The sequence below is a fragment of the Oenanthe melanoleuca genome, chromosome 3, assembly GCF_029582105.1.
Source record: "Oenanthe melanoleuca isolate GR-GAL-2019-014 chromosome 3, OMel1.0, whole genome shotgun sequence".
NCBI lineage: Eukaryota > Metazoa > Chordata > Aves > Passeriformes > Muscicapidae > Oenanthe > Oenanthe melanoleuca.
This window is the reverse complement of record NC_079336.1, coordinates 1094362-1110282: the sequence shown is the minus strand read 5'-3', so window position 1 is coordinate 1110282 and position 15921 is coordinate 1094362. Positions and strand designations below refer to the sequence as shown.

The following is a 15921-nucleotide window of genomic DNA, read 5'->3' as shown; positions in this document are numbered from 1 at the left end:
TCAGTTTTTGGTTTTTGGGGTTTTTTGGGCGATTTGGAGTTTTTGCTGATCTGGGTTTTTGGGAATTTGAAATTTTTTAGGGGGATTTTGGGACTTTTGGAGAATTTTTTAGGATTTGGGGCTTTTTGGTATTTGGGGTTTTTCTTTATTTTGGGTTTTTTAAGGATTTGGGTTTTGAGGATTTGGGGCTTTTTTGGGAGAGATTTGGATTTTTTAGGATTTGGGGGATTTTATGGGATTGGGTTTTTTTTTTAGATCTGGGGAATTTTGGGGAAGTTTTTGGGATTTGGGGCTTTTTTAGGAGATTTGGGAATTTTGGGGGAAGTTTTTGGGATTTGGATTTTGGGGTTTTTTGGGGGGTTTGGATTTCGGGGGTTTGGGTTTTTTTGGATTTGTGGCACTTTTGGGATTTGGGAAGTTTTTGGGGTTTAGGGTTTTTTGGGATTTTGGGGGATTTGGGGTTTCTGGAGAAGTTTTGGAATTTGGCTTTTTTTAGGATTTGGGGTTTTTGGGAGATTTGTGGGATTCTGACCCTTTTTTTTTTTTTTTTTTTTGGGGGGGTTTTTGGGGGATTTGGGTTTTTCTGGGGGGAAATTCCAGCCCCACCCCCCACCCCATTCCCAAATTCCCGAAAACAAATTCCAAACATTCCAAAGCTGCGGTGCTCAGGTCGGTTTTTATTGGGAATTCCAACCCCGAACCCGCCCCGGAATTTTGGGAAAAAAGATGGAATTTTGGGGAAAACCCGGAATTTTGGGAGAGAGAACCAGGATTTTTGGGAAAAAGAGCCGGAATTTCGGGGGGGAAAATGGTTGGAATTTTGGAGAATAAGAAGGAATTTTGGGAAGGAGATGGAATTTTGGGAAAATAACGGGAATTTTTGGAGAAAAGGGAAGGAATTTTGGGAAAAAAGGCTGGAATTTCAGGGGAAAACTCTGGAATTTTGGTAAAAATAACCGGAATTTTTTGGGGAAAAAAAAAGCTGGAATTGTAGGAAAAAGGGTCGGAATTTTAGGGAAAGAGGGAGGAAATTTGGGGAAAAAAGGGCTGGAATTTTGGGGGAAAGGGAGGCAATTCTGGGAAATGGAATTTTGGAAAAAAAGCCCGGAACTTCAGGGAAGAAAGGAGCCAAAGTTTTGGGATAAAGGGCCAGGATTTTGGGAAAAAACGTTGGAATTTTGGGAAAAATGACAGGAATTTTGGGGAAAACCAGGAATTTTGGGAAAGGGATTGAATTTCAGGAAGAAGAACTTGAACTTTGGGGGAAAGTGAGGGAATTTTGGGAAGAACATTCCAGGAATTTTGGGAAAATCCAGGAATGGGCGGGGCCGGGGCTGCTCCAGAGGAGAATTCCCAAATTTTGCTGCTCTGAAGGGACTCCCAGGACCTTTCCCGCTTTTTTTTTTTTTTTTTTTTTTTTTTTTGGGAATTCCAGAGGTTTTCCCAGTTTTTATTCCCAGAAATCCTTGGGAACCCTTCGGGATATTCCAGGACTCGATCCCACATGGAAAATAAAAAATCCTGGAATGGGAAGCGGGAAAAAAACTCAGAATTCTGGATTTTTCCGAGAAATTCCCGTCCCAAAATCTAAAATGTCACCAAAATATTTGGGAGGAAATCCCAGAATTCCCAAAGTTTCCTTCCCAGAATTCCCAAAATTTCCTCCCTTTCCTTTTTTAATTTTTTTTTAAAAAAATATTTTTATTTTTTTGGGAATATCCACATTTTGTTTCCATGAATTCCCAAGTTTTTCCCACCCCAGTTTGATCCCAGGAATCCTTGAAATTTTTCCCAGGAATTCTTTGGGATCCCACCACAAAAATCCCAAAAAAACTGGGAATTCTTCTTTTTTTCTTTGGAAATTCATCCAAAAAATCATGGAAAATTTGGGAATAACCCAATATTCCCAATATTCCAAATATTCCTGGTGTTCCCAGTTCCTCTGGAGCAGCCTGAGGGATTTTTCCAAAAAAAAAAAAAAAAAAAAAAAAAAAGGATTTTTCCCAGTTGGGAATTCCAAGATTTTCCAGTTGAGAATTCTGGGATTTTCCATCCGGGATTTTCCAGTTGGGAATTCCAGGATTCAAACTGGAATTTTCCAGTTAGGATTTTCCATCTGGATTTTTTCCAGATGGGAATTCTGGGATTTTTTCCCAGCTTGGATTTTTCCATTTGGGATTTTCCAGCTGGGAATTCTGGGATTCCATCCAGGATTTTCCAGCTGGGAATTCTGGGATTCCATCTGGAATTTCCCAGTTGAGATTTTCCAGTTCAGATTTTCCAGCCAGGAATTTGGGGATTTTCCAATCAGTCAGGATTTTCCATCTGAGAATTCCAGGATTTTTTCCAGTTGGGATTTTCCAGCCTGGATTTTTCCAGTTGGGAATTCCAGGATTTTCCAGTTGTGATTTTCCCAGTGGGGATTTTCCAACCGGGAATTTTTTCCATTTAGCATTTTCCAGTTGGGATTTTCCAACTGGGAATTCTGGGATTCCATCTGGAAATTTCCTGTTGGGATTTTCTATCCAGGATTTTCCAGTTGAGAATTCCAGGATTTTCCATCTGGGATTTTCTATCCTGGATTCTCCAGCTGGGATCTTCCAATCAGGAATTCCGGGATTTTCCAATCAAGATTTTCCATCTGGATTTTTCCAGATGAGAATTCTGGATTTTCCCAGTTGGGATTTTCTGTCCAGGATTTTCCCAGAGGGAATTTTCCAGCTGGGAATTCTGGGATTTTCCAGCTGGGATTTTCCATCCAGGAATTCCGAAATTCCATCCAGGGTTTTCCATCCAGGATTTTCCAAGCTGGGAATTCCAAGATTTTTCAGCCGGGATTTTTTTCCATTTGACATTTTCCAGTTGGCATTTTCCAGCTGGGAATTCCGGGATTTTCCAGTTGGGATTTTCCATCCAGAATTTTCCAGCTGGGAATTCTGGGATTTTCCAGTTGGGATTTTCCATCCAAGATTTTCCAGTTTGGATTTTCCATCCAGAATTTTCCAGCTGGGAATTCTGGGATTTTCCAGTTGGGATTTTCCATCCAGAATTTTCCAGTTGGGAATTCTGGGATTTTCCATCCCAGATCGCCCTTCCCACCTTTCCCAAGGCCAGAATTCCCAGATTTCCCTGAGAATTCCCCATTCCCAGAGCTCCTCCCCTCCCTATTCCCCAAAAAAAACCCCAGACACAGAACAGGAATCCCAGGAAAACCTGGGACAATCCCAAAAAAAAAAAAAAAAAAAAACCCCAAAAAAATCGTGATGGCGACGCCGACGGATTCCGGAAAATTCCGGAATTGCGATGGAAGGATCCCGACGGGAGCGGCTCTTCCCGAGGATTCAGTAGACGCAGAGATCCGGGAATTTCATCTCGTACACCGGGATGGAGTGGGGCTGGGGCTGGGATTGGGATTGGGATTGGGATTGGGATTGGGATTGGGACGGGCCCAGCGCGGCCGAGACGGTGCCGGAGGGACTCGGAGGCGGCCTGGGGAAAATCCGGGATCAGCCGGGAAAAAACGGGAAAAACTCCGGGGGATGAAGGGGATTGGGGTGGGAAAGCTCAGGAAAAATGGGATTTGGGGTGGGAAATTGGGATGGGAATTTGGGAAAATGGAATTTGGGGTGGGAAATTGGGATGGGAATTTGGGAAAAGGGGATTTGGGGTGGGAAAATTTGATTTGGGATGGGAAATTGGGATGGGAATTTGGGAAAAGGGGATTTGAGGTGGGAAATTGGGATGGGGATGGGAATTTGGGAAAATGGGATTTGGGGTGGGAAAATGGGATGGGAATGGGAATTTGGGAAAATGGGATTTGGGATGGGAAATTGGGATGGGAATTTGGGAAAATGGGATTTGGGGTGGGAAATTGGGATGGGAATTTGGGAAAAAGGGATTTGGGGTGGGAAATTGGGATGGGAATTTGGGAAAAGGGGATTTGGGGTTGGAAAATTTGATTTGGGATGGGAAATTGGGATTAAGAAACAGGAAAATTGGGATAGGAGAAGGGGGCAAAGGGAAAATTGGGAATTTGGGAATAGGAGAATTGGGATAGGTAAAGGGGATTTAGGAAGGGAAAATTGGGATTTGGGAACAGGAAATGCGGGGAAGTATCAGGAAAAGGGGATTTGGAAATGGGAAAACTGGGAATTTGGGAACAGGAGAAGTGGGAAAAGATCAAGAAAAGGGGATTGGGGATGGGAAAAGGGAGCAGGAAAAGTGGGAAGGAAAACAGGATTTGGGAAGGAAAATTGGATTTGGGATGGGAATTCGAGATTTGGGAAGAGAAAAGGGAACAGGACAACTGGGAAGGGAAAGGGGATTTGGGACGGGAAAGGAGGGAGGGAAAAGGGAATTCCAGGGGCTCCCACTGCCCCACCCCCACCCGGATGCTGCTCCCGATCCCATCCCAAAGATCCCGATCCCAAATCCAGCCTCAAATCCCAAATTCGTGTTCCCAATCCCAAATCCCGGCTCATTTCTAAATCCCGTTCCCATTCCAGGATCCCGTTCCAGATCCCAATTCCCATCCTCATTCCCAAATTCCCATTGCCATTCCCAAATTCCCCTCCCCAATACCAACTCATTCCCAAAACCCAGCCTCCAATCCCAATTCCCATTCCCAATTCCCATTCCCATTCCCAATCCCAAATCCCATCCCCGATCCCGAATTCCCGATCCCAAATTCCCAGTCCATTCCCGACACGTTCCTGTCCCCAATCCCAAAATCTCATCCCTGATCCCAAATTCCCATTGCATTCCCAGCGAATTCCCATCCCTGACCCTGAATTCCCGATCCCAAACTCCCGGTGTGTTCTCTTTCCCAAATTCCCATTCCCGATCCCAAATTCCCGATCTCGAATTCCCGTTGCATTCCTAATGTGCTCCCATCTGCGATCCTGAATTCCTGATCCTGAATTCCCAAATTCCCGATCCCAAATTCCTGAATTCCCATCTCCGATCCCCGGGTCCTGAATTCCCACATTCCCAATTCCCAAATTCCTGATCCCAAATTCCCAAATTTCTGTTGCATTCCCACATTCCTGGCATGTTCCCATCCCCAATCCCAAATTCCTGATCCTGAATTCCCAAATTCCCACATTCCTGATTCCTCATTCCTAATCTCAAATTCCCAAATTCCTGATCCCAAATTCCCAAATTTCTGTTGCATTCCCACATTCCTGGCATGTTCCCATCCCCAATCCCAAATTCCTGATCCCGAATTCCCAGTGCATTCCTGATTCATTCCTGTCCCTGATCCCAAATTCCCAATCTCGAATTCCTGATCCCAAATTCCCGATCCTGAATCCCCGATTCGGAATTCCCAGTGCATTCCTCCTGCATTCCCAGCGAGTTCCCAAATTCCTGTTCCTATTCCCAAATTCCCATCCTGATTTCCCAAATCCCATCCCCAATCCCAAATTCCCGATCCCGAATTCCCGAATTCCCGATCCCGAATTCCCGAATTCCCGCTCCCTCCCTCACCGGATGGTGATCTCGAAGATCTGGTTCAGTTTGCTCTGCAGCAGCATGGCCTGGGAAAAAATGGGAATAAATCCCAAAGAAAACCAGGAATAAATCCCAGAAATCCAGGAATAAATCCTGGAAATCCAGGAATAAATCCAATGGAAAAATGGGAGTAAATCCCAGGAAAAAACGGGAATAAATCCCAGAAAAACAGGAATAAATCTGGGAATAAATCACAGGGAAAACCAGGAATAAATCCCAAGGAAAAACCGGGAATAAATCCTGTAAAACCAGGAATAAATTCCAGGAAAAAACGCGGAATAAATCCCGGAAATCCGAGAATAAATCCTCGAACTCCAGGGAAAAATCCCAGAAAACCAGGAATAAATCCCAGGGAAAATTGGGAATAAATCGTGGAAATCAGGGAATAAATAAATTCTCATTCCCAGGAAAACCAGGAATAAATCAATCCCCATTCCAATAAAAACCAGGAATAAATAAATTCTCATTCCCAGGGAAAACTGGGAATAAATCCCAGAGAAAACGGGGAATAAATCAATCCACATTCCCTGGGAAATCTGGGAATAAATCCCTGAAAACAGGAAATAAATCAATCCACACTCCCAGCAATAAAACTGGGAATAAACAAGTTGTCATTCCCATGGAAAACTGGGAAAAAATCCTGGGAAAATGGGAATAAATCAATCCTCATTCCTAAAAAAAAAAAAAAAAAAACCAAAAAAATCAAACTGGGAATTCTCATTCCCAGGGAAAAATGGGAATAACTGACTCCTTTGGGTTTTTCTGGAATTTTTGGGACTTTTTGTAGCTTTTAGATCTTGGGGTTTTTTGGGATTTTTGGGACTTTTTTGGGGCTTTTTGCTCTTGTGTTTTCTGTGACTTTTGGGGTTTTTTGGGCCATTTTGGGGCGTTTTTGTGGCTTTCTCCTCCCGCTCTCCTGGCACCCAGCCTTTCCCTGGTGGCTTCCCGTGGAAATTCCCGGAATTCCGGGGTTTTTCTGGGGTTTTCCCCGGGTCTCACCCGCGCCCCGCAGTGGGCGGCGATCTCCTCGAACGGAGCCGTCTGGAATTTCTGCACCACCTGGCGCCGCCGCTCGCGCTCCTGCTCCTCCACGGCCACGCTGTCCACTGGGAAAACACCCGGAAAAACAGCCGGAAAATCAGGAAAAACACCCAGAAAAACACCCAGAAAATCAGGAAAAACACCCGGAAAATCAGGAAAAACACCCGGAAAAACAGGAAAAATCTCCGGGAAAACACCCGGAAAAACACCCGGAAAATCAGGAAAAACACCCGGAAAAACACCGGAGAAAACACCTGGAAAATCAGGGAAAACACCCGGAAAAACAGGGAAAATCTCCGGAAAAACACCCGGAAAAACAGGAAAAACACCCAGAGAAACACCCGGAAAATCAGGAAAAACACCCGGAAAAAACAGGGAAAACACCTGGAAAAACACCCGGAAAATCAGGGAAAACACCCGGGAAAACACCCGGCAAATCAGGAAAAATCTCCGGAAAAACACCCAGAAAAACAGCCGGAAAAACAGTGGGAAAAACAGTGGGAAAAACAGCGGGAAAAACACCCGGAAAATCAGGAAAAATCTCCGGAAAAACACCGGGAAAAACACCCGGAAAATCAGGAAAAATCTCCGGAAAAACACCCGGAAAAACACCCGGAAAATCAGGGAAAACACCCAGAAAAACACCGGGAAAAACAGAGGGAGAAAGTGGGAGAACAGCAGGAAAAATGGGAAAAGCAGCAGGAAAAACCGAGGGGAAAATCAGGAAAAACAGAGAGAAAACAGTGGGAAAAGAGCAGGAAAACAAGAGGAAAAGCAGTGGGAAACACAGCAGGAAAAACAGTGGAAAAAGAGCCAGAAAATTGGGAAAAACAGCTCAAAAAACAGAGTAAAAACAGTGGGAAGAATAGTGGGAAATCAGCAGGAAAACAGCAGGAAAACCCCCCAGAAAATCGGGAAAAACAGCAGGAAAAACAATGGGAAACGCAGCGAAAACAGTGAGAAAAAAGCAGAAAAACGGGGAAATCAGGAAAAACAGTGAGAAAATTGGGAAAAATAGTGGGAAAATCGGGAAAGACAGTGGTAAAAACAGTAGGAAAAGAGCAGGAAAAACAGCGGGAGAATTGGGAAAAACAACGGGAAAACAGTGGGAAAAACAGCAGGAAAAGAGTGGGGAAATTGGGAAAAACAGTGGGAAGCACAGAGAGAAAAAGAGCGGGAAAATCAGGAAAAATGGCAGGGAAAACAGTGGGAAAAGCACTCAGAAAACTGGGGAAAAGAGTAAGAAAAACAATGGGAAAACAGTGAGAAAACAGCGGGAAAAACAGTGGGAAAATTGGGAAAAACAGCAGGAAAACAGCGGGAAAAATGGTGGGAAAATTGGGAAAACCAGCAGGAAAACGGCGGGAAAAATAGGGAAAAACAGTGGGAAAAATGGTGGGAAAATTGGGAAAAACAGCAGGAAAATCAAGAATTCTGGCATGGAAAAACTACCCAGTTCCCAGTGCCAGGAATTCCAAGAATTCAGTGAATTCAGAGAATTCTGGAATGAAAAAAATGCTCCATTCCCAGGATCCCAGGATTCCCTGGATTCCAGGAATTTCGGGATCCCAGCAGGAAAAGCCCATCCCATTCCCAGAGCCAAGAATTCCTGGAATTCCTGTGTTTCCCAGTGTTGGGAATTCCAAAAATTTCCCAAAAATCCCCCCAAAAAATCCTCCCAAAAAATTACCCAAGAATTCCCAAAATCCCCCCAAAATCCCAACAAATTCCTGAAAAAAACCTCCAAAACCCCCTAAAACCTCCAAAAAGAATTCCCAAAAATTCCCAAAATACCTCCAGGAATTCCCAAAAATTGCCCCAAAATTGAGAAAGAATTCCCAAAAACCCCCAAGACCCTCCCTAAAATCTCCCCAAAAAAATTCTGGGAATTCCAGCCCCAATCTCAGTTTCCAGAGTGATGAATTCCAGAATTCCCAGAATTCCTGGATCATGGAATGAAAAACCCGCTTCATTCCCAGTGATGGGAATTCCAGGAATTCTGGGAATTCTGGGATTAAAAACTTCCCCCTTCCCAGTTCACAACACAGGGAATTCCAGGAATTCCAGGAATCCTGGCATGAAAATTCCCAGATTGTCAAATGAAAAACCACTCCATTCCCAGTGCCAGGAATTCTGGGAATTCTGGGAATTCCGGAATGAAAAAATTGCCCCAATCCCAGTTCCCAGCACTGGGAATTTTGGGAATTCTGGGAATTCTAGTGGGAAAATTTCTCCCTATTCCCAATTTCCAAGAATTCCTGAAATTCCTGGAATTCCCAGATGAGACATGAAAAAAACACCCCATTCCCAAAGCTGGGAATTCCAGGAATTCTGGGAATTCCAGAATGAAAAAAACCACTCCATTCCCAGTGATGAAAATTCCAGGAATTCTGGAATCCCAGCAGGGAAAAAAATAAAAATAAAAATCATTCCCAGCTCCAGGAATTCTGGGAATTATTTGGGAATTCTTTGGGATTTTAAGGAATTATTTTTGGTTTTTTTGAGGGATTTTTGGGAATTTTTGGGGATTTGGTTTTTTAAATTCTGGAATTCTGGGAATTCCTGGAATTTTGAGATCATGATGTGAAAAAAAAATCTCCCCATTCCCAATTCCCAGAGCCTGGGATTTTGGAATTTTGGGATGAAAACTCCTGGGAATTCCTGGCCTGGATCTTCCCTATTCCCAGAATTCCCAGAATTCCCAAAATTCCCAGAATTCCAGGAATTCCCTCCCTCACCGATGGCTTTTTTCAGTGTCTCGTAGGTGATCTCCTCAGCCGGGGCTCTCTGGAAAAAAAAAAAAAATTAAAAAAATATAAATACATAAAAGGAAAATCGGGATGAGATTCCAGGAAAATCCTGGAATTCTGACCAGAATTTGGGAATTCTCCGTGGGAATTCCAGGAGATTTGGGGCCTTTTCCCACCCAGAAAAATACTGGAATTTCGGGAATTTTTTGGGGGGGTTTTGAGGTGATTTTTGGGAATTATCTTTGGGGTTTTTTAGGAATTTTGGGAATTATTTTGGGATTTTGGAGAAATTTTTTCGTGTTTTGGGGATTTGTGGAAGTTCTTCGGGATTTTGGGGTATTATTGGGGAATTTGTTGGGATTTTAGGAATTCTTTTTGAGTTTTGGGGGACTTTCGTGAATTCCTCGGGATTTGACTGCAGGAAAACCCCAGAATTCCAGCTGGAATTTTTTTGGGATTTTTTTTGGGAATTTTGGGGGGGAATTCTTTGGCTTTGGGGAATTCTTTTGGGGCACTCAGAGATTTCTGGGAATTTAGGGGTTTTTTTCTGGGGGAATTTTTGAGTATTCTTGGAAATATTGTTTTTGGGTTTTTTTTTTTAATTTTTGGGAATTCTTTGGGATTTGAGGGGGGATATTTGGAATTTCAGGATTTTTGGAATTTGGGGTTTTTCAGGAATTTGTTTTTTTTTTTTTCTTTTTTGTTGCTGTTTTGGTTTGGTTTTCTGTTTTTGGGTTTTTTTGGGTTTGCAGCCAATCCAGGACTTTTTCCCCAACAAAACCCCAAAAATTCCCGGAATTCTGGTGGTTGGCTTGGCGAAATATTATTAAAAATAATTAATAATAACAATGATAACAATGATAAGATAACAATGATGATGATGATGATGATGATGATGATGATGATGATGATGATAATAATAATAATAATAATAATAATAATAATAATAATAATAATAATAATAATAATAATAAAGGAATTCCTGGAATTACGGGGTAGAAGCTTGGCTGAACAGTAATAAAAATAATTAATAAATTTTATTATTAGTATTATTATTAGTATTATTATTAGTATTAGTATTATGGAATCCCAGGGATTACAGGGGAGAGCCTTGGCCGAACTTTAATAAAAATAAATAATAATAGTAATAATAATAATAGTAATAATAGTAATAGTAATAATAGTAATAGTAATAATAATAATAATAATAATAATAATAATAATAATAATAATAATAAAAAGAAGAAGAAGAAGAAGAAGAAGAAGAAGAAGAAAAAAGAATCGGCCGAACATTAATAAAAATAATAAATAATTAAAATTAATAATTTAAAATACTAATAATACTAATAATATTAATTAAATAATAGAAATAATATTATTAATAATAATAACAATAACAATAATAAAACATCAACAATAATAATAATTATAATGATAATAATAATAATAATAACAATAATAATGATACTGATAAAAATAATAATAATAATAATTTAAAAAATTAATGATAGCGTAATAGAGGAATTCCTGGAATTACAGGGGAGAGGCTTGGCCAAATAATAATAAAAATAGCTAATAATTAAAAATTTTAAAAAAATACAATAATAATAATAACAACAATAATAACAATTACAACACTAATAATAAAAATAGTAATAATAATAATAATAACTAAAAAATAAAATTCCCGGAATTCCGTGTTTTCCAGACCTGCTCCCGCTCGGGGCTGTTCCTGGACTCCACCTCCACCTGCAGGGAAATCGTCTCTCCGATGCTTTTCCTCTTGGATAAACGATCCTCGTCTGCCAAAACGGGGAAAAAAATCAAAATTTTGGGAAAAATCCCCAGATTGGGAATTCCAGCCCCGGAATTTTTGTCTCAAATCCGGGGGAAATTCGCTAAAATCCATCTGGGATGAGGGAAATCGCTGTTGGGAGTTTGGGTGGCCAGGGGATGCTGGGGGTCCTAAAAAAATTCCTGAATTCCTCACAAAAAGACCCAAATTCCCAAAAAATCATCAAATTCCCCCAAAAAATCCAAGTCTCCCAAAAATCCCAAATCCCAAAAAAACCCAAATCCCAACAAAACTCAATTGCCCAAAAACCATAAATCAAAAAATCCCCCAAATCCCCCCCAAAAGCCCAAATCCCAAAAAAAATTCCAAAAAACCCCCAAACCCCAGAATACAAAAAAAAAAAAAAAAAAAAAAATCCCAAATACCCAAAAAACCCAAATCCCCAAAAGCCTCAAATCCAAAAAATCCCAAAATCCCCCCAAAACCCAAAAAAAAAAAAAAAAAAAAATCAAAAAAACCCCCAGAATTCCAAAAAAATCACAAATCCCCAAAAGCTCCATATAAAAAAAAACCAAATCCCCAAAATTGCCCAAATCCCAAAACCCAAAATAGATTCCCCAAAAAGAGAAATGCCCAAAAAAATCCAAATCCCAAAGAAACCCTCAAATACCAAAAACCCCCAATCCAAGGACCTCCAAATCCCCCAAAAATCCTCCCAAAATCCCAAAAAAATTTCCCAACCCCTCCAGATTCCTGAGGAATTCCTGGAATTCCCGAATTCCCGCTGGTACCGGAGCTCTGATAGGGGGTTCTGGCCCAAATCCCCACAAAACACAAAAAATCCCGAAGAATTCTTAAAAATCTCCCCCCAAACCCCAAAAGAATTCCCAAAAATCCCCAAAGCCTCCGAAAATAATTCCCAAAAATCCGAAAGTATTCCTAAAAAAAAGCCCGCAAAACCTCCCAAAACATCACAAAAAAAAAAATCCCATAAAACCCCAAAAAATCCCAAAAATCTCCAAAAGTAATTCCCAAAAGTCTCCGAAAATAATTCCCCAAAATCCCCCTGAAACAGCCCCAAAACTCCCCATAAATCCCAGAAAAAAACCCTAAAATCCCCCCCAAAAAAACCCCAAAAATTCCCCAAAAAAATCCCCAGAATCCCCCCAAAAAATCCAAAAAAATTCCCCAAAAAATTCTCCCAAATTTCCAAAAAATTCCCAAAATTCCAGAAGAATTCCTGGTACCAGAGCTCTGGGGCTCGTAGGGGGCGCTGAGCAAAGCCCCAAATCCCAAAAATTCCCATAAATCCCCAAAATCCTCCCAAAAATAATTCCCAAAAATCCCCCCCGAAAAAAAATTCCAAAGAATTCCCATAAAGTGTTGCCAAAACCCCCCAAAATTCCCAAAAATCCCAAAAAACTCCAAAAATAATTCCCAAAAATCCAAATTAATTCCCAAAAAACCCCCCAAAACTCCCCATAAATCCCAGAAAAAAACCCTAAAATCCCCCTAAAAAACCCCAAGAAATTCCCTAAAAAACCCCAGAAAAATCCAAAAAAATTAAAAAAAATTCCCCAAACCCCCCAAATTCCCAGAATTCCGGAAGAATTCCCGGATTTCCGGCGGTACCGGAGCTCTGGGGCTCGTAGGGGGCGCTGAGCAAAGCCCCAAATCCCAACAAATTCCCATAAATCCCCAGAATCTCCAAAAATAATTCCCAAAAATCCCCCCCGAAAAAAATTCCAAAGAATTCCCATAAAGTGTTGCCAAAACCCCCCAAAATTCCCAAAAATCCCAAAAATCTCCAAAAATAATTCCCAAAAATCTCCAAAAATAATTCCCAAAAATCCCCCCTCAAAATCCTAAACGATTCCCAAAAATTTTTGCCAAAACCCCCCAAAATTCCCAAAAATCCCAAAAATCTCCAAAAATAATTCCCCAAAATCCAAATAAATTTCCAAAATCCCCCCCAAAACTCCCCATAAATCCCAGAAAAAAACCCTAAATCCCCCCAAAAATCCCCCCCCAAAATTCCAAAGTATTCCCATTAAGTGTTGCCAAACCCCCCCAAAATTCCCAAAAATCTCCAAAAATACTTCCCAAAAATCCGAATGAATTCCCAAAAATTCCGCCAAAAAATTCCCCCAATAATCCCAAAGAATTCCCAAAAATCTTTGCCAAAACCCCAAAAAATTCCTAAAAATCCGAATGAATTCCCAAACATCTCCCAAAAATCCCAAACGATTCCCAAAAATTTTTGCCAAAACCCCCAAAAATTCCCCAAAATCCCAAAATATCTCCAAAAATAATTCCCCAAAATCCAAATTAATTCCCAAAAAACCCCCCAAAACTCCCCATAAATCCCAGAAAAAAACCCTAAAATCCCCCTAAAAAACCCCAACAAATTCCCTAAAAAACCCCAGAAAAATCCCAAAAAATTCCCCAAAATTCCCCAAACCCCCCAGATTCCCAGAATTCCAGAATAATTCCCAAATTTCCAGCGGTACCGGAGCTCTGGGGCTCGTAGGGGGTCTGAGCAAAGCCCCAAATCCCAACAAATTCCCGTAAATCCCCAAAATCTCCAAAAATAATTCCCAAAAATCCCCCCTCAAAATTCCAAAGAATTCCCATAAAGTGTTGCCAAACGCCCCCAAAAATCTCCAAAAATAATTCCCCAAAATCCAAATAAATTTCCAAAATCCCCCCAAAACTCCCCATAAATCCCAGAAAAAAAAACCTAAAATCCCCCTAAAAAACCCCAACAAATTCCCTAAAAAACCCCAGAAAAATCCCAAAAAATTCCCCAAAATTCCCCAAACCCCCCAAATTCCCAGAATTCCGGAAGAATTCCCGAATTTCCGGCGGTACCGGAGCTCTGGGGCTCGTAGGGGGCGCTGAGCCTCTCGGCGCTGTAGCCGCTGCTCCCCAGGATTTCGCTGATTTTGCTTTGCCAGAGGAAAAATTCCGGCCCCAGCTCCTCCAGGCTGGGACAGGACCTGTGGAAAAATGGGAAAAATCCTGGGAAAGTCGGGATAAACATCTGGGAAAAATCCTGGAAAAAAAAAAAGGGAGAAATCCTGGGAAAGCCAGAAAAAATCAAGGAAAAAAGAAACGGGAAAAATCCTGGAATGATCTGGGGGAAATTGTGGGAAAATCCAGGAAAAATCAAGGGAACATTGTGGGAATAATCCAGGAAAGTCGTGGAAAAAAATCCAGGAAAAATCTGGAGAAAAATCCAGGAAAGTCGTGGAAAAAAATCCAGGAAAAACCTGGAGAAAAATCCTGGAAAAATCCTGAGAAAATCCTGAAAAATTGTGGAAAAAATGCAGAAAAAAACAGGAAAAAATCTGGGGAAAAATCCTGGGAAAATCCAGGGAAAAATCGGGGGAAAATCATGGGAAAAAAAATCAGGGGAAAATCCTGGAATAATCCATGAAAAAATCCATGAAAAAATCCAGAAAAATCCAGGAAAAAACAGGGGAAAAATCTGGAGAAAAATCCAAGAAACATCCAGGAATAATTTGGACAAAAATCAAAGGAAAATCCAGGAATAATCTGGAAAAAAATCCGGGAAAAATCCAGAGAAAATTGTGGAAAAAATCCCGGGAAAATCCTGGAATAATCCGTGAAAAAATCCAGGAAAAAACCAGGAAAAATCGTGGAAAAAATCATGGGAAAATTCCGGGGAAATCGGGGGGAAAATCTGGAGAAAAATCCAGGAAAAATCTGGAGAAAAATCCAGGGAAAATCAAGAGAAAATTGTGGAAAAAATCCGGGGAAAATCCTGGAATAATCTGTGAAAAAATCCAAGAAAAATCGTGAAAATTGTGGAAAAAATCATGGGAAAATCCAGGAAAAATCCTAGGAAAAACCCTGGGAAAAATCTGGGGAAAAAAATTAGGGGAAAAATCCTGGAAAAAAATCCAGGAAAAATCCAGGAATAATCCATTAAAAAAATCCAGGAAAAATCGGGGAAAAAATCCTGGGATAATGCTAGAAAAATCGTGGGAAAAAAACCTGAGAAAAATCTGCGGAAAATCCAGGAAAAATCTGGCAAAAAAATCTGGCAAAAAAATCTGGGAAAAAAATCTGGGAAAAAAATCTGGGGAAAAAAAGGAGAAAATTCCTGGGAGAATCCGGAAAAAAATCTGGGGAAAATCTGGAGAAAAAATCCTGGGATAAACAGGAAAAATCCAGGATAAATCTTGGAAAAATGAGGAAAATTCCAGGGAAAGTCGTGGAAAAAATCCGGGAAAAATCTGGAGGAAAATCCGGGGAAAATCAAGAAGAAACTAATGGGAAAAAATCTGGGGAAAATCTGGGAAAAATCCAGGAAAAAAACTGGAGAAAATTCCTGGGAGAATTCATGAAAAATCTGGAGACAAATCCAGGAAAAATCGTGGAAAAAACCCAGGAAAAATAATGGGAAAAAAATGAGTGGAATATCCTGGAATAGTCAGGGAAAAATCTGGGAAACATCCTGGAAAATAGTCCGGGAAAATTCCTGGAATAATCCAGGAGAAAATCCAGGAAGAATCCAGGAAAAATTTGGAAAAAAAACATGAGAAGCTCCAGGGAAAATCGTGGGAAAATGGGGAAAACTCAAGCAAAAATTGTGGAAAAAATATGGAAAAAATCTGGAGAAAAATCCAGGAAAAATCATGGGAAAATTGTGGGAAAAAATTCAGGAAAAATCGTGGGAAAATATGGCGAAAAATCCAGGAAAAATCCTGGAAAAATGGGGAAAATTCCAGGAAAAATTGTAGGAAAAATCTGGAGAAAATTCCAGAAAATTCAGAAGAAAGCTGGAGAAAAACAGGA

General features: G+C 40.8%; 1 protein-coding gene across 1 annotated transcript in view; it reads right to left on the bottom strand.

Moving 5' to 3' along the window:
• Positions 1-658: 658 nt before the first annotated feature.
• The window catches only part of LOC130251869 (protein EFR3 homolog B-like), a 34439-nt gene continuing 19176 nt past the window's right edge, over positions 659-15921 (bottom strand). Inside the window, exons 8-13 of the mRNA XM_056488873.1 lie at positions 13969-14096; positions 11013-11104; positions 9291-9339; positions 6511-6617; positions 5488-5537; positions 659-3489 (exon numbers count right to left, since the gene is read on the bottom strand). Of these exons, the coding sequence (XP_056344848.1) occupies positions 3342-3489; positions 5488-5537; positions 6511-6617; positions 9291-9339; positions 11013-11104; positions 13969-14096 (574 nt within the window). The 3' untranslated portion in view covers positions 659-3341. The remainder of the gene's footprint in view (positions 3490-5487; positions 5538-6510; positions 6618-9290; positions 9340-11012; positions 11105-13968; positions 14097-15921) is intronic.